This window comes from Pteropus alecto, unplaced genomic scaffold (genome assembly GCF_000325575.1).
Source record: "Pteropus alecto unplaced genomic scaffold, ASM32557v1 scaffold10, whole genome shotgun sequence".
Taxonomy (NCBI): Eukaryota; Metazoa; Chordata; class Mammalia; order Chiroptera; family Pteropodidae; genus Pteropus; species Pteropus alecto.
Genome location: NW_006431210.1, coordinates 2,751,542 through 2,770,935, shown reverse-complemented (window position 1 = coordinate 2,770,935; position 19,394 = coordinate 2,751,542). Strand labels below are relative to the sequence as shown.

At 36.3% G+C, this 19,394-nt stretch overlaps 1 protein-coding gene and 1 non-coding gene across 7 annotated transcripts in view; one reads left to right on the top strand and one right to left on the bottom strand.

The window, feature by feature from the left end:
- Positions 1-19,394, top strand: part of NEK10 (NIMA related kinase 10) — a 189,863-nt gene that overhangs the window by 99,860 nt on the left and 70,609 nt on the right. For all 6 annotated transcript variants that reach the window (XR_001517765.2, XM_015596827.2, XM_015596825.2 and 3 more), the window contains 2 exons: positions 17,576-17,705; positions 18,250-18,320. Coding sequence is in view for 5 of the 6 variants with exons in the window: in XM_015596827.2 (XP_015452313.1) it covers positions 17,576-17,705; positions 18,250-18,320 (201 nt within the window). In the remaining variant the exon portion in view is untranslated. The remainder of the gene's footprint in view (positions 1-17,575; positions 17,706-18,249; positions 18,321-19,394) is intronic.
- LOC112470314 lies at positions 13,303-13,409 on the bottom strand. Its single transcript, XR_003042940.1, has one exon. It is a non-coding gene; the product is annotated as a U6 spliceosomal RNA (small nuclear RNA).

The window sequence follows — 19,394 nt, the reverse complement described above, 5'->3', positions numbered from 1 at the left end:
CATTCACCACTATAACATAATAAATTTGTGTTTTAAGCTACTTTTTTTGTGGTAATTTATAGCAACAAGAAGAAACTAATTCATCTATCTTAACAATATTTGGTCTTCTGATCTTTGAACACAGGACACATTTCCCTTAATTTATGTCTTTTTTCAACAGTGTTTTGCAGTTTTCAGTATGTAGTTAGTCACTTATTTTGTTAAATTATTCCTAAGTATTTTATTCTTTTACGATGCTATTTTAAATGAAATGTTTCTAAATTTAATCTTGGATTGTTCATTGTTAGTATATGGAGAGGTAATCGATTTTCGTGTATTGATCTTATATCCTCCAACCTTGCTGAATTTGAAAATCAGTTTTAACTGTTTTTGTGGATTTCATAGGATTTTTTTAATTCACAAGATCATCATGTCATCTGTGAATTCAAATAGTTTTTTCTTCTTTTTTCAATATGAATGTCTTTTATTTCTTTTTCTTGCCTAATTGCCCTGACTAGAAACTCTAGTACAATGTTGAATAGAAATGGTGAGAGCAGACATTCTTGCTTATTCCTGATCTTAAGAGATGTTAGGGAAATATAAATTAAAAACAAAATCTCCTGCCAACCCAGACAAACTCTCCACAAAATTAGAAGAGAAAGAAAACAGTTTTATTATTGAATAAACATTAAACTAGAATACGCTCTACCTCGCAGGCAATCCACTAAAGAGACTGCAAAGATAGAAATTTTATCCTTTTATAGCTAAACAGATGTGATCCATTACATACGTGCTCTCAAGATAAACGATAACTAACTAGTCTTCAACTAAGAGGACTTGACAGCATCATTTGTCATACATGGTTCATCTTAAATTCACCTTGTAATTGGAGTAGCCACCTGGATTTGCTAAAAGATTTGGATTACAGATTTCTCATATCTTTGTGACATGATGCTGGGTGCCAGCTAAAGTTAGGCTCCTACCCTTCCAAGGAAACTGGGAGGTAGAGGCACCCTGTCTTCCTCGATGATGACATTTCAAAGAAATAGCTCGCAGATCCTTAAGAAAATGGTTCCTGTATTGTTAAACTGACAAAAGCCTTATTTTGGTTTTAAAAAGACTTACATACATCTTAAAGAGGCAGAGAAAGGATTTACAATTACAAGTTTTCTAAGATGAACACACTAAGAAAAGTGTATGGGTGCAGTATATTGTTTGTTTTTATAGATTCTTATCATTTACCCCTCTGGGTGGACACTGTCTGTTCTTTATCCTTAAGTATAATATTGCTTGAGGATTATGCAGATGCCTTTTATCAGGTGGAGGAAGTTTCCTTTTATTCCTAGTTTTTGAGCGCTTTTCTTATGAGAGTTGGATTTTTTCAAATGCTTTTCCTGCATTTATTGAGATGATTTCCTTCATTCTGTTAGTGTGACATAGTATATTGATTGATTTTCACATTTTGAACCAACCTTATATTCCTGGGGTAAATTCCACTTGGTTATGGTGTATAAATTCTTTTTATATGTTGTTGGGTTCAGTTTGCTAGTATTTTGTGGAAGATGCTTTGTGTCTATATTCATAAGGGATATTGTTTTGTAGTTTTCTTCTCTTGTCTTTGTCTGGTTTAGGTATCACTGTAATACTGACATCACTGAATGTGTTCGAAGTCTTCCTTCCTTTTCTATTTCTTGAAACAGTTTGTGAAATATTGGGCGTTAATTCTTCCTTAAACATTTAGTAGAATTTACCAGTGAAATCATCTGGTCCTGGGCTTTCCTTTGTGAGAAAGGTTTTGTTTACTAATTCAATCTTGTTATAGTTCTTTTCAGGTTTTGTTTTTCTTCAGTCAGTTTTAGTAGTTTGTGTATTTCTAGTAATTTGTCCCTTATATCTAGGTCATCTAATTCGGTAGCAGACAGTTGTCCACAGTATTCCCTTAAAGTCCTTTGTACTTCTGTAAGGCTGATAGTAGTGTTCCCTCTTTTATTTCCAGCATTTTAGTAATTTGAGGAGATTCTCTTTCTCTCCCTCCCACGCCCCTCTATCACTGTCTCTCCTTTTAAGTTTCAAGTGTACAATTCAACAGTTTATAGTACATATATTACTCTGTATACAATCACTATGGAAAACAGTATGGAGGTTCCTCAAAAAACTAAGGATTGAATTACCATATGACCCAGCAATCCCTCTTTTGGACATTTTTATTTATTTCTACACTAATCTTTATAGAACTTCTCTTTTCTTTGGGTTAAGAAAAGGGGTTAGTTTTGCTCTTCTCTTTATAATTTCTTAAATTGGCAGATTAGGTAATATATTTAAGATTGTTTCTATTTTTTAATTATAAGCATTTACAGATATAAATTTCCCTATATGCACTGCTTTGGGATTATCCATAAATTTTGCTATGTCGTGTTTTGTTTCTATTCATCTCAAAATATTTTCTAGTTACCCTTTTAATTTCTTCTTTGAGCCATTGGTTGTTTAGGAGTGTGTTGTTCAACTTTCACAGATTTATGAATTAACCGAACTTCCTTTTGTTAATGATGACTAATATCACTCCAAGGTGGTAGAAGAGCATACTTTTTATAATTTTAATATTTTTAACTTTATTGATTTCATTGATTTTTATATGTATAATTTTCAGTGTCCCTATTTTCTAAATCATTAGTTATTAAGGTTTTGATCTTTCACTTAGAGGTAATTTATAAAATGATTTTTTTATATTTCAAAATCTTGGGTTATTTTTCTTTGTTCAAAACTTTTTTTAAAAAAAGATTTGTTATGTCATAGAATATCTTATACAATCATAGTTTTTCAGGATTAATTAAGAAACTTGTTGTACTCTGATATTCAGATAATCATTCACCCCCACATCATTGGGTTAATATCACGATAATTATTTGCTCAAATTCTGAAATTTGGAGGGGCTTTGTGAAGATGGGTTATCTCTGCTCTGCGCAGCTTCAGCTGGGCAGCTCAACCAGGGCTGGAGGAATCTCTTCCAAGGATAGTTGGTAGTAACTGTTGGTTGGGAGTTTACCTTGGGCTATTGGCTGGATCCTTGGTTTACTTCCATGTGTTCTCTTTACATGAGTGGATTGGACTTCACTTCCTATGATATGGTGGCTGGAATTTGAAAGGGAGCATCCTAAGATTTAGAGCTCCCAAATTATAGCCTCCATATAAGCACTTACCAAGCATCTGATAGGATCACACTTGGAATATCTCATTGATTAAAGCCAGTCACATGACCTAGCCCAGAAATAATGAATGAAAGGACTATACAAGGGTATGCATGCCAGTGAAAATGCTTTCTTGACAAGTCACCATAGTGGTAGTGTGCCATACATGATATATAGTAAAGTTTATGCAAATTTTATAGATTCTTTGAAGAGGCCATGTTTTGTTTTTAGACCAGAGAACTCAATATATGTTTGTCCAACTATTATTGATAGTTTATTCAGATCTTGTATATCCTTATTTATGTCAATAATAAAACTGGTATGAAAAAGCTCCTGCTGTTGTTGTTTGTATGTATGTATGTATGTATGTATGTATGTATGTATTTATTTGAATTGAGTGGTTGTCTTAGTCAGTTCAGACTTCTATAATAGAATGCCATATACTGGGTAGCTTATAAACAATGGAAACTTATTTCTCATGGTTCTGGATGCTGGGAAATTCAACATCAAAGTACAGGTAGATTAAGCCTCCAGTGAGGGCCTGCTTTATGGTTCACAGGTGGCTATCTTGTCACTGTGTCCTCACATGTAGGAAGGGATAAGAGTGCTTTCTGGTATTTCTTTTAAAAGGGCACTAATCTTATTCATGAGGGTTCTGCCTTTATGTCCCAAAGGCCACTTCTCCTAATATCATCACGTTGGAACTTAGGATCTCAACATATAAATTTTGGGGGAATACAAACATTCATAATAGTGGTCCATAATAGTGGTCTTTCTATTTATAATCAATTCTGCTTTGCTTTTATATAATTTAGTACAAATATATCATGGTTAATGAATTTTAATTTTATTTGTACCTTTCATCAGTAAGAAGTGCCTATTATGTACTAAACACATTTCTGTTTGCTTGTCTCAAATGTTTTCTTTGTTTTATTTTAGTATTGTGAATTCTCATTTTTGTTTTGGCCCTCTGTCACTTTTATTATTTCTTATTGTTTTATTGAATTTGTAATGATTCTGGAATTCTTTGGTCTTTTCAATGACTGCTAAAGACCTCTCTCTTGGGCATAGCTTATTTCTTTTATTTCTCCAACAACCCATTCACAAAGTTTGTTAGTCTATACTTTTCATAAATTTGAGAAAGGAGAGGAAAAATTTTTAAGCAATCTAGTTATCAATTTAAAACCACTGAACCTTTCAGTGTTTGTACAATAAATTAAGGTGACAATCTCTACACGTGGTAACAAAACAAAGTACAATCCTTATTTCTCTTTTTCTGTTTCTCTTTTGCCCTTTACCCCATTTAAACTGGTAACATCTGAGAAAAGGGCAAGAGTATAATTTGAGTAAATATGGTATCCTGAGCCTTATATTTTAAAAATATGTTGCATTTGGCATTCCTTATAACACAGATTACACGTCATTTTCCTGTGTACAGGAAAGGAAACTAAAGTACAGGGAAGATAGTCTCACAGTGTCAAGATGTCATCCATTCAGCCACACCATGTGTGTTGCTAAATTGATTGATTCTCTCTGTATAGAGCTGGCATCCCATGGAATACTATGATAGCAGTTAATTCCCAAATGGAACACAATAAATTTGGACTTGAATAAGGTGCTCTATTTCCTTCTGTTTTGAAAATCTATAGTTATTGTACTTAAAGAGAGAAGGGATTATTTTTTATAAATGTTCAGATCATTAAGATTAATTTTATCATTGTTAGGGGTCGGGAACATGGAAGTTTTCTAGGAAGATGCTTCTAAAGGAAGTAAAAACTGCCTGCCTTGCATTTTAGTGACTTGAATAAGAGGAGAAATTAAAGTAGACCATTCCTTGCCTATGGGAGGAGAGAAATTAGCAATTTAGTGTGGGTAAAATGGTAGTAAAAATTGCTTAACTTTTACCAAGAAATCTAGGGGTCAGACATTAGACAATTCCTTTTTTTTTTTTTTAATTAATTTTTAGTCAGGGTAGTAGAGATTATGGCTTATGGCAATCTAGAATGTTAGCAAAAAAAGTAGCATGGAAGACAGTTTCTGGTTATGTCAGTTATAGACAGCAAAGAGCAGTTGTAATGAAATGTAACTTGAAATTGCTTTTCTCTTGCTCTCAGAAATCTCTTTCTTTTTTATTCTGTCTACTCTTTTTTTTTTTTTCTTCACTACATTCTAATTTTATTGAAATTACTGTAAGGATGCTTCATGTGTGGCCTTGGTCTCAGTATTGTATCATGCTATTGTCCTTTAGCTCATCATCAACCAGATAGTTGTTATCACACATACTCTGGCCATGGATTCTCCATGTTATAGTCCCTCCTTCCCATTTTCTCCTTATCTACCTCCCAGGAATATCTACAATGTTTAACACAAAAGAAGAGATCACTAATTGTGAGATGCAGACTTTGGCCTCTGGAAAGATTCATTTAGTGAAAGAAGCTTCTCTGTATTGAAATCACACTGAATCTGTTTTCATTTTATTTTATTTTGTTTATTTTATTTTATTGATAGCTTTCTTTTCAGGGCTTAGCAAATGGTTTACTTATCTGGAATAGGGAGACAGAGTGAAATCATTCATGAGAAAGCTGTAAAAGCCCATGGCCAAAGGTTTTTCATATATTCAGAGTTTTGGAACAATGGAATTTCTGTTTAAAAGGTGAAAGAGGAAAGCATTTTTTTCTTTTTTCAGCCACAGAAGAGTACAGATTTAGGATCTATTTGTCCAGCATTTTATGAGGAAGTACAGTGGAGATTTACTCTAAGACATCTACAAATTATAAGAATGAATTCTAAAACATAACTTTGAAACATATGCTAGCTATCTTTTAGAATAAAAATTCTTTATTTAAAAAATCTTAAACAAAAAATAGGTTCAAATAGTGTACCAAAGTAATACATCATCAAAAAAATTGTTAATATGCTCACACAAATTTGTTTTTGAGTAGAAACTGTCCTAATTTTGCACATAATATTGATTCTGTCCTCAATGTTTAGGTATATTGGAAAATAAATTTAAGCTTTAGGTTTTAAGGTTTAAGTTTTAAAACTGCGTATATATCTGTCATTAAGATGTTTTAAACCTTAATTGATGGACACAGCATTCCATTCCAGGATGGGAATAAATCTTACAAATCTCTCTTTCTTGTAGAGGTGAGAACATCAAGAACTCCAAAGGTCAAATGGCTACTTGATGCCAGAGAACGGTTAAATATTAACTCATAAGATATACTTTTTCTATTAAATAACTAATCTATTTTCTTCATAGTACTTAATAAACTTTTATTTATTTACCTATATGTTAGCTGTCTCCCTTAGTAGAAGGTGAACTCCATGAGGCCAGAGATTTTTTTGGTGTGCTTTGTTCATTGCTGTGTCCCCAATACCTACAACAGTGCTTGGCATATAGTTCATGGTCAGTACATATTTGTTGAATACATGAAAATATAAGTAGATAAATACAGGCTGTAGTGCTTTTATAATTTGGTGTCAGGCTATTTGTTTCTGGTTTGGTAAGAGAAGTTTCCACCCAATAGGAAGAACTTGATCTATACGTTAAAGGATGGTATTCCTTGGGGATGACGGGAATGAACTTCCCCAAGGGGATAAAGGTTGCCATGAACCAGGAGCAAAGATCAGGAGGGAGATTGATTTGGGTGGAACAGGGGGAGAGTAGGCTGCCTCTGGTGTTTTGAGATCACACATACTTATCTCAAACTGGACCTGCTGGAAAAGACGACCCAGAAACACTGTTACTGCTACCAACTTTTGTCACGAAGGGTGGTAAAAGTCTGTGGCCTATTTGACTTTGGCTTGAATAGTCTAAAGGTCAAATATTTGTTTGGTTGTTTATTCAGACCTCCTCAAGGTTCAGGAGTATGTTAGTCCCATCCTCATTACCATGTCCATTGTGCTGCCTGGTTTTTATCTAACCCACTTATCTAACCCACAATCCCCATGGAAGGTGACAGATTTCTCTATATAATAATAATGTCACTTTGCATTTGTATAGTGTTTAGTATTTTTTATGGCACTTGCATATACATTATCTCATGAACAGATTCTTAATAAATTGCACTGTCATTTAAAATGAGCTGAAATCAATTGTGCCATCTGGGAAACATTCAGTGATCCTAGTGGGGAGATGAAAATTGAGTCTAACTTGCATAAGACTGTGTCAGTCTAATCTTTTTACTCTCGTACATATATATATATATATATATGTATGTGTGTGTGTATGTGTGTGTGTGTGTGTGTGTGTGTACATATAGTGTGTATATATATATAGATAGATAGATAGATAGATAGATAGATAGATAGATAGATAGATAGAAGCTTCCCTAGCTTAAAGAAGTTTTGCATTAATCAATGAAATAATGGGTCAGTATTAGTTTTAAGAGTCATCTATCACTCGTACATGGAAAGTGTATTGATAACTCCTCCAACCAGAGTATCTTCTCACACTCTAGTTCATAAAACATTACTTAGGGGTCTGAATCACACATCTCCTGAAACCCAATCCACAGGAGGGAGGTGACCCAGTAGGAAGGTTTAGCATCTAGAAACCAGTCATGGCCCACCTTGACCTATGGAATTAATGAGGCTATTCTGATGCATCATAGTCCGGTTTATTTATTATTTAACTAAAATGTTCACAGATAATATATGCTCATGGCTGCAAAAATTTGGCCCGATCTTAACATTTTATATATTCATATGTATTTCATACTTTAAGATGCTGCTTATATTTAAGTGAACTTTCTAATCATTGATTTTATTGGTGTTAAAAGAAGTTAATACATCTCTTGAAGGGAAATGTGATGCTTTTAGAAAAATGTCCCAAATGTCCCATATAAATATACTGCTATCATTATTTTTTCTAAAGTAAGTGCGGAAAACCATATTTAATGCTTAACTAGCTTTTCATGTGCCTTTCTATAAGAAGGATGACTAGAGCACTAACAAAATACATTATGCCAATAACATTGCAACTAGGATAAAATACAGGATGCCTAATGGAATCTGAATTTCAGATAATGGAGTTTTTCAGTTTGTGTCTCAAATATTGTATTATTATTATTATTTTTTTTAGTATAAATATATCTCAGATGTTGCAGTTTTCTAGTAATTGAAATTTAACTGGGTGTCCTGGATTTTTATTGGCTAAAGCTACCAACTCTAATAGTAACGTAGGTCCAGGCAGGCTCTAAAATTCATTTTAAAGATGTGGGCAGTTTCCTTCAGTGGCATAGTATATTATTTCATGACTCTTGAGTGTTTCATCTAATTCTCTTTCCCCTCTGTAAGAACTTTGTGTTTAGAACAAACTTAGAGCTGTTTAGATATCAAATCTTTTAAATTATCTGCTTAATGACAGCGGGCATCTGTGAATATTTCTGTGGTGCCAGAATATTTCAGAATCTCTGAAGATGAGGCTTTAAGAGACGATTGACATCCAGAATGGCATTATACCTTAGATATCTTTAATTGTGGAGCTCATGGGCATGAATGAATGTATTCCAAATTGATGTAGTTTCTTCCCGCCTACTTGCTCCCCTTGTATCTATGTTGATGATACCGATATCCACCCTGTCATCCAAGCTAGATGCTTGGGAGCCTGGAAGATGAGGGAGTCTTCCCTTTTCTTTACCTTCCTCCCCACCAGCAATTAGTCCTGTGAATTTTCTCTCCTCCCCATATTTTTTTTTGGCCACTGCATTAGTGGAGACTCACCTTGCCTTTTTGTCTCTCCTCCAGCTCAATCCCTTCACACCTCCATAGTGGAGAACACAGCCGGGCTAGTCACAATGCCCTTTAACTTCTGTAGCTAGAGTGGACCAGACCATATTCCGTCAGTGCCGTTTGGTACTTATAATAAGTAGGGCCTCATAGAAAATCAGAACATGGATGGATCTTGCAGCTACATTCATCATTCTGCTTAGAGTCCTTTTTGTTAAGTTCTGCTCATCTCACCGAGTATCTAGATATCATATTGCTCACTCTCCTCCAGAAAATGCACCAAGCCACTTATTTCTGAGTCCTTTCAAGTTCCCTCATCCCCTTTAATTCTCATTAACTTCCGTTCCCACCATAGCAATATATTTTACCATAACCATGTAGTGACAGGCGCACAGACACACACACACACACACACACACATACCCATGCACACGCACACACACACACACACACACACACACCCATGCACATGTGTTAGGTGCATGTATGTGTTTTAGCCATCCTATATTGCTAAATGCTCTACATCGAATCATTTCAAGATATGGAATAATATGCTTTTCAGTCTAAAAAAACCTATTTTTTAAGGTGTTTTATTTTATTTTATTATTGGTTTCATGTATATAGTACATTCGCTATAGACATGTATATATTTTATGAAATGACCCTCCTGATTATTCTATCACCCATCTACAAACTGTAGTTATTGGCATATAGATTTAGTTACATCACTTCAGGTCAGACTTTTATCCTCATAAATTCATCTGGACTTTTGCCTCCTTGATTGAGCAAATGATAGACCTTGTGTTCTCAGACAGATGGTTTATAGTCTATCAAAATTTACATTTTTGTTTCTTTTTCAGGTAACAATGATAAGTTAGTTCTCTTTCTCCCTTTTTGTTTAAGGCAGTCTAGGGAAATGAGAGTTTGATAGCCAGAACCTGAGAACTAAATGTACTTTTTAATAGACTCAGAATTAATATACTGCAGTGGAATGCAAAAATTTTTTTTCTATCTTTACTCATTGAAACAAATATTATTGGATGGATTGTTTCAATGAGAAACTTGTCTCTAAACGTTTAGTCTTCACTATGTCCTAAATTCCTCAAGATTCTTTAATTGGTATTTTCTAACATTTGCTGAGTAAAATAATTTTTTACGGTGTCTTCAAATGCCACTTCCAAGATGCTATATCATTAGATTGCCAATGAGACACTTTTCAATGATAATTTTTTAGTTTCTCTCAAAGTTTTAATTTCTTCAATTTCGCATACCCTTTGACAGATGCTTCAGCCCTAGTATTTCTTTCTGCTCATTAGTGCTATATATATGCTTATTCTTATGACTTCCCAGCTGGCAAATATTACAATTTTATGTTCTCTGGAAAGTATTAACATTTGGAAGGTTAAGTTTAATTGTAGGTCACTAGTATGAAAATGGGGACACACCAGGAATTACTGAAGTGGCAGATGCCATGGAATCATTGAATCTTGACATCAGAAAGGTTCAGTAGCCGGCTGAGTCTCTCAGATTAAGAAAAAGCTCACCTGCATACGCATGGACACACACACGCACATATACACACATATTTAAAAGTCAAAGGAGTACTTGAAGTGTATAGTAGCAAAGGAGAAGGTAGAAAAATGAAAAGAAATATTCACCTCAGGAGATATTGTGGAGACAAAGACAGTCTCTGTCCCACCACCAATTATGAAGAAAGCACGCCCTGGGGTTGAAGACACCACCCTGGAGCTGACTCTCTCCCTGGTGCAGCAGCCCTGGCCTTTGTCTGCAGAGATGCCTCAGCCCCTTTGAGACACCTCAAAAACAGCCCTAGAAATTTGAGAGAATGCGAGGGTTGTTAACATCAGATGAGGTCTCAGCCTAATTTGTTAAACAGGCAAATAATTCACAGAGCACAGTGCTAACTCTAATTATAACTAAGAATAAGTGATCTGTGACAGAGCCCACTCATGGGTGAGGCACCTTGTGTGGCCTGAAGGACATGTTGATGGAGATTGGATCTGGGAATTGTCTGCATATGGTTTTAATGGAATCTTTGGTGTGAATGGAGTAATCCAAGGCCAGAGTGAAGGGTGAGAAGAAAAGCATTATTTAACAGGTGGATGAAGGAAAGAAACACCATTATATGGGATGTGAGGGAAGAAGGGACCCCCCCTTTCTAATATTGCAACCTGCCTCCCCACATCCATTCCCGACATCCCTTAACTTAAATTTTCTATTTTCTATAGCACTTATCACCTACTAAAATACCACATAATTTACTTTTTAATCGTTTTGTTGTGGTTTGCTTCCTATCTTCCCTGCTCCCTATTTCTTACTAGAAGATAAACTCCATGAGGACAGGTGATTTGTCTGTTGGTATATTCTAAGCAGGTAGATGGTACCTGATACTTTGCAGGTGCTTAATAAAAATGTATTGAATGAATGAAAAATATAGCAATGTATCAAGAAGTAAGTCATAGTTATGGGCGTCAAAAACTGCAAGAAAGTAAAGCAAATGAAGTAATTAGTAATCCGTTGGTGTTCTAAGGAGGAGCCATTTTAATGGTTTGATGAGAATAGATGCTGGACTGCACTGGGGTTAAAGAATGAATCATAGGTGGGGAAGTGGAAGGGGCCAACAGATATTACTCTTTCAAGAGACACTGCTTAGAAATGAAGAAAAGAATGGTACTTACAGGAGGATTTGGAGCCAAGGGAGGGTTTGACATTATATGTTATTGTTGTTTTTAATGGATGAGACTCACAGGGCAATGACAGAAAGTGATCTGGTCCTTGGACATGGTGAAGGATCAGGTTTACATTATGAGAAGGTCACTTTAGTGGCCGTTGAGTGTGTGGCCTGGAGCAAGAGAGAGTGGGCAACGGCCCAGCTGGGCCGCTGCTGCAGAAAGGCTGGGAACACTTTTGGCCCTAGCATTGCCCTGGGTCTCTTTTCCACTGGCTGTAAGTGACCACCATTTCACCTCCTTCACCCAACTCTTCCGCTTTACCTCTGGAATCCATCTGAGATCAGCAGTCTCCTCTTAATCTCTTCTCTGAAACTTTACCTCCTGGCTTTAGGTAAAACCTGGCTGTCCCCTGCAGGTACTATCTCTCCCACTGCCCCTCCAGTTCTCTCACCCCCGGGGCCTGGAGGGGTTTTATATCCTCCCTTTCTCCCACATCTTCAACCTCTCCTTCTCTGCTGGATTCTTTACATGGACATTCAACCGTCTTACGGAATTAGAATATGAAAGAAAACCCGAGTTCCCATATTCCTATTTGGCTCCTTCCCAGATACTTCCCTATCTCTGTACTTCTTTATAGCCAAAGTTTTCGTGAGTTATTTTTATTTGATAAACTGTCAAATAAAAAAAAATAACATGTCCAGACTTAGATAAGCAGAGACTTTATTGGAAAGAATTATTGCAAGAGGAGGAAGACGATTGGGAAAGGCTCCTCGCCCCACTCCCACCCCAAGATTTAAAAGCATCTCAAAGGTCAGGCTGAAAAGGGCTTTTTCTTTATAGGGTGGAGTGAACAAAGCCAGAAAGAACTGTGTGGGCAAGTGGCATGAAGGGGATGAATGGGCGGAGGTTGAGGGTATGATGTACCCTGAAGCCAGCCTGTTCTCAGGAGGGGCTGATAAGGGAGTGCAGTACACTGGCTCAGGCTATGGGTCGACCCAAGTTTAGGCTGTTTCGGTCACCCTCATGGCTCTCTATACTGACCACCCCCAATATACTGTGTCCAGCCCAGAGTTCTTGTGAACCCTAGATCTAGACATTCAATCTAAAATGTCTCTGACATATCCCCATCGTTGTGAATTTTTCTTTTCTTTTTTTCTTTGAATACTAACTTCCTGGCACTGTAAGATGCTCCAGGCTCATATAGAATATTTCTTGCCCCAGTCCTAGAATCAGTCATTTCTCCAAGGACTCCTGATTCTTTTTATTGGAGAGTAGTGTCAAAAACCAAGCTCTGGTGCTAAGTGTGCTTATTGCTCCTGGAGTGTAATCATTTCTAGGTCTTTTCAGCTGACAGAGCAATGAGATATATATGCATACTAACCTGGGTATATATACATATCTGTAAATATTTCTATATGTAACCGTCCATAGCAATATTAAGCTAAACATTGGTTCATTCTATTGTCTCTAACTCTAACCTATTGCCCCATCATAGAGCACCCCAACGCCTTTCCTTGCTTATCTGTAACCTTTCAGTCCAACAGTGAGAACCTGGCTTTTGCCATCTGCCATCCATTTACTTAATTGTTCAATTCCAGTATGCATGAGTAGCAGTAGCAGAATCATTAATCTTTACCACTATGGGAAACAATTTTATAAATTAGATTATAGTCCTCATGTATAGTAGCTTTTGCCTGTCATCCTACTGCCTCCAAAATATGGACTGCTTCACACATTTGCATGTCATCCTTGTGCAGAGGTCATGCTAATCTGCACTGTATCATTCTAATTTTAGTATATGTGCTGACAAAATGAGCACAATAATCAAACTTTTAACAAAGATGATATAACCACTGCCATCTCACTTTATTCACTTTGTTACATTTAAAGAAGAGAAATCCCCCTCCTATCTTTTATAAATCATCATATTATTGAATTAATATGTTATTCATAAATTAGCAAGATGCTCCTATTTTAAAATGTTTTGAAAAACATCTAGAGTCAGTATTTTCCTTGTTTACCTCATTTAGTGTGTAAATAAGAATAGTTGGCAATTAGCAACTTAATGGTTTATAAATCAGTGAATGACTACTGATGGAATTTTAAAATTTAAACAGTTTGCTTTAAAAAAAATTAAAAATTAGGTTAAGCATTCTCTTTTCCTCATCTTTCTTCTACTTTATTTTCACCATCAATTTGTAAATGTATCTCTATAAAGTTGAGGTAGTGCTTAGATAAATTTTAGTCTTGCCTCCTCTCAAAGGCTGCTGATTTTGAATTTTGTTTACTTATTTATTGAAATATTGTATTGAATTATGTTTATTCATTGAAATATTTATAGTAAATATGCATTGTTTCTTGCCATCTACCTAATTCTATACTACTTCTGGCTTCCTAAAAAATTATTTTGAACTTCATTGACATATTATTGACAATTAAAAATTATATGTATTTGAGGTGTTTGGTGCGATGTTTTGATATACACATGAATTGTGAAATAATTACAACAATCAAGCTAATTAACATATTCATTATTTCACATAATTACCTTTTCTTTTTTGTGATGAGAATGCTTGTGATGTACTCTCAGTAAATTTCAGCTATACAATGCATTATTATTAACTGTAGTTACCATGTACATTAAGTCAGCATAATAAGTAAAAAATATCTTTTTATTAAAGTATAACAAACACATTTAATTATAGATGTTTTAATTTTTCCCAGAAGACCCCTAATTTTGTTAAATATTAGATAAATTATGCTCTATTTTACGATTAAAAGATTTTAGATGACCAAATTATATAGGAATAACCATTTTTTAAAATACAGAATTATTTTTTGGTTTGAGAAAAATAAAATCCATTTTAAATTGTGTGTGTGTGTGTGTGTATGTGTGTGTGTATACTCTTTAACTTCTTTCTCTTAAATGAGACATTGCTAGCTGTAACTCTATTTCTCTAAATATGGTTGAGCTCATTCTAAGTGGAGAAATTGGAAATTGTTACAAGGCAGCAAATTATTTTACAATGGTTTTATAAACAATAGTCTTTAAAAAATAACATATGATATTTGCAAGTTGTGATTGAATCAATGACTTCGGCCTAATTCCTCAAAGGCTAGATTCTTTTCGAAAATGAAAAACACATAAGTAGGTTTCTCATAGAAACCGTATTAATTTTCTAGGGCTGCCATGAAAAATTCCACAGACTGGGTGGCTTAAAAACAGAAATTTATTTTCTCACAGTTCTCAAGGCTGAATGTCCAGGACCAAGATGTTGGCAGATGTGGTTTCCTTTGGGGCTTCTGTGCTCGGCTTGCAGATGGCCGTCTTCTTGCTGCCTCTTCACGTGGTGGTTCTGTATACACACACTCCAGGTGTCTTTTCCTCTTGTACAATACCTGTCGTATCTGATTAGGGCCCACTCTAACGGAGCATCGTAATTTAATCATTCCTTACAGCGCTTTCCCTAAATATGGTTACATTCTGAGGTCCTGGGCATTGAGACTTCAACACATGAAATACGCAAGGACACATCAGATTCTCTTTTATTGTTGTCATTGCTTTTAGTTGTAATTATGAAACTCTTAGCTTAGAGGATAATTGAAGTTTGATCCCAGAAGCAGAGTGATAGCTAGCAACTGTGTTGTCCTTTATTTCTTTTTGTTATTCTCTTCCGGAGAAGTGATTCTGTCATTTTCAAGGATATGTGGACAGCTTTGAGAATCTGATGAAAGTTATATATCAGTTTACTATGACAAATCACCTCAAAACTTAGTGGCTTAATACAGTAATCTTTTTGTTTTTCTCAGTACACTGTGTCCTGGCAAATTGGGCTGGTCCCAGCTGGGATTGTTGATCAGAGTGTTGGCTGGGCTCACCTGTGCATTGTGGTCCTTGGTTTTCAGTGGCTTCACTCACAGGTCTGGTGGTTGGCTGCCTGTGGATAGAGGTGGCAGCAGTAATTGGGCCATACATTCCTCACCATCCAGCAGGCAAGCCTGGACGCAGTCACTGGTTGTGTTCCTAGGGTTTTCAAGAGCAGAAAGAGAGAGTGAGCCCCAAAGAGTAAGTGCTTTCCACGTCTCTCCTGATATCACTCTTGCTGATGTCTCCTTGGCCAAAGTAAGTCATGTGGTCAAACCCAGATTCCAGAGGTAATTGAGCCCATTTCTTGATGTGAGGTGCTGCAAAGCCACATTGCAAAAGGGCACGCCTGTGGGAAGGAGAGGAATTTATGGTCTCTAGTGAGAAGGAAGAGGAGATGTAATGATGAGGTAAATAAACCGAGTAAACTCTGTTTTTACAAGTGTTTCTCCCCACACTGAGTAATTATCTTCTGAGAAAAAATTAAGGCTGTCCTCCAAAGAAGTACAGATGCTGGCTATTGAAAGTGAGCACACCAGGAACAGGAAATGGAATAGAGATCTGCAGGGCTCTGGGTGGAATACACAGAGGATCTGCTTCACGAGCTTTGGGAAATATGAAACAAATCTTCTGAGTAGATGAAAACATGAGAAATTTATCTGTGGAGAGCCAAGGACATTCGTTTTCTCTTCAGGATATTATCTCTTGTGAAGGCGCTTTTTAAATGAGAGGAGTCGATTGGGTTTCAACAGGGGACATGTTTTTTTTTAAACTTAGGACCAGAAGAGCCCTGACAATTCCACCCCAAATTCTTTCATTGCCATATTATCGAACTCAGCACTAAGTATGAAAATGCTTAACTGAGAGATCTAGAAATCACCTTCCTCTGCAAATACATAATGTATATCATAAACCAGGAATTCTTCATAATCTCATAAGAATAGCAACTCCTTGGTTATTCTTAACAGTCAATACCAATTACACCTACTCTCTTCTGTTACTGATTCATCAGTTCTTTTTATATCTTACTGTCCAAGTTAACCATTAATTCCCATGTCATTAATTTAGAGGCCTGAGTACAGTCCTAACTACACACCATAGAAATGAATTCTCAAACTACTGAATTTGGGGTGTGTGGATGTTGGGTGTTTTTACACTTTGCTGAGTTTATTAGTCCAAAATATTAAAGGTGACGACACTCTCCTCCACATTAAAAAACAAAAACAGAAAAACATTTCAAACTTTTCCCTCACAGTTAAACTGCATTGAAAGGCTGACAACGTTCTTGTCCAGACTGGAAATACAATTTCAGGGAAGACGAACATGACGGATATTGTTATTTCTTGCAACATATTTAAATATGATCTTTCCCATACTTTATAAGTTAGAGTTGAATAGCAAAAGAAAGTACTGTATCAGTCAGTTTTTCTCATAATAATGCTGCATAAGAAACCACCACAAAATCTCAGTGACATTCAACAATAGGCATTTATTGTCAGACTCACAGGTCTCTGTGTCTTCTGGACTGGTTCTCCTTTAGGCTGCAGGTTTATGGGTTGTATGAGGGCAGATCTGCCTTTTGTGTCTTATTATGGGCCCCAGCTGGAGGAGGGGCAGCCCCTCCCTGCCACATGTTCTTCTGTTGGTAATGGACAGATGCTCATAGAGGAACAAATGGAAGCACTCAAAACCTATTAAGACCGAAGCCCTGATCTTGTGCACTGTCCATTCCACATTCCATTGGCCAAAGCAAGAAAACACAATCACAACCAAACGCAGGAGTGGGCAACAAATACTGCCCACTAAGAGGCAAGAGTAAGATGTCCAAAATCTCCAGAATAGTAAAGAATTCGGACCAACGATTCCATCCAGCACTGAGTGGTGGTTGTTTTTGGAAATAAAAACTTCCTGGGACACTTAATAGACAATGTTTAATATGGCTCATTGATATTTAAGGATTAAACTGGAATTACTTAATTATGTTTACTTGAAATAGTGATAAAGAGTTTCAAATTTTTTTCTTACATCTCTAACTATAGCTTGAAAATTGGACTTTTTTGTGTGTGTGCTGAGCTCTTCTCTTCTTTTTAGTGTCTGTTAACATCCTTATTTTTATTCAGCCCCGAGGTACTGAAGAGTGAGCCTTATGGGGAGAAGGCTGACGTCTGGGCAGCAGGCTGCATTCTTTATCAGATGGCCACTCTGAATCCTCCCTTCTATAGCACCAACATGCTCTCCCTGGCTACAAAAGTAAGCGACCTTGGGATCCAAACGGTCTTGCTAAAAACGCCATTCTTTTTCTTAAATAGAACTTTTGTGATTTTAATAAAACTGTCAATGAAAGGCAGGCATTATTTTATTAACTGCATGATCCAGTTTATTTATTTTTTTTGCCTTTTTCTAAACCTACATCATGTGCTATGGCACATATTCTCCTATAATTGTCTTCATTTATCGTGGAAAGTTATAAAATTTAATTATCGTTAAAAATAAATATAACAAATTACTTTTGGTCTGTTATTCTTAATTGCTACTTGGACTAGCCACAATACAGCATATTGTATTATCTTACACAGGTTAATGTTAGCCCAGCTTGAAAAATCCAATGCCAAGTCCAAGAACTGTTTAATTCATGTTAGGTTATTATTCATTGGGATGATTTTGTTTCTGATTCAAATTCGTGCACAAAGTTACAATGCTTATAGTGTAACTCTCATGTTGTGGCCAAGTAGTGCTGCTCAAAGATATCAATGGCCCCTTTACTTCCATCAATCCACTCTCATTTGCTTTGCAGATAGTGGAGGCGGTATATGAACCTGTGCCCGAAGGCATCTACTCTGAAAAAGTGACAGATACCATCAGCAGGTAATTAGTCTCACAACTTTGAACATACCGAGATTATTAAGGAATACCTCACATCTACAAAAATCCATTATGTAAATATTCATGAAGGGAAAGGGCTCCAAAATAATCCAAACCTAGAAAATGTTTGCGCATCACCAGTAATAGTGACCGTTTGGAAGCCAGGAAATGTCCAAGAGGAAGTAGTACTTGAAATATTATGCAACTATTAGAATGATGGTTATGAAGGCTCTGTATCAACCTGTAAAAGACATCTGATATGAAAATTAATACAACAGGATGTAAAGCTGTTTATAACTATGACGAAAACCTTAAAAATATGCATGAATGTGGAAAAAGGCTGGACAAGAACATATGAAACTGAACAAGGTCATGTTCGATGATAAAATTGTAAGCATTTTTCATTTCTATTTTTAAATCCGTAGTTATGTTGTATGATAAATTTTTAAAGAAAGTCAGAAAAGCATTTTCTAGCTACATATTAGGCGTTTCATGAAAGTCATCATCCCCTCACAAAGTTCTGACCCCGCAGGTCTTGTCCTGGCTGACTTCTCACCCCACGCCCTCCCAACCTTCCCTCTTTTCCCTCCCTGCAGGCACACGAGTTCCCCGTTCATCTTGGCACGCACCTCCCTCTGGACCTTTGTTCTGCCTTATCAAGCCCATGGCACCCATCACCCTAACATGTCATACATGTGCACACAGATTTGTTTATTGTCTCTCTCTTCTCACCAGAATGAAAACTCCACAAGAGCAGAGGATTCTCCCATTTAGCTCATAGCTGCTCAGTGCCCGGAGTAGTGCCTGACATGAAGCAGACCCTTAGCAGATACTGGTTGTATGAATGAATGACTCTCATTTATCTGACTGATTGTTGTTTCTGGACCATTTTATGCACTTAAGTTGGCCCAACATTACTTCTCTGCCCCCATTGAGCTGAGTCAAATCCCCATTATTATAATGGAAACCCTAGAGTCACCCCAGGTAGACTCTTTCTCCATCCCCCTGCCTAGTTCCCTTAAAACTCAGTTCTGTATTTGTCCTAGCACCGAGCACCCTCTCTGATGGGTTGGTATA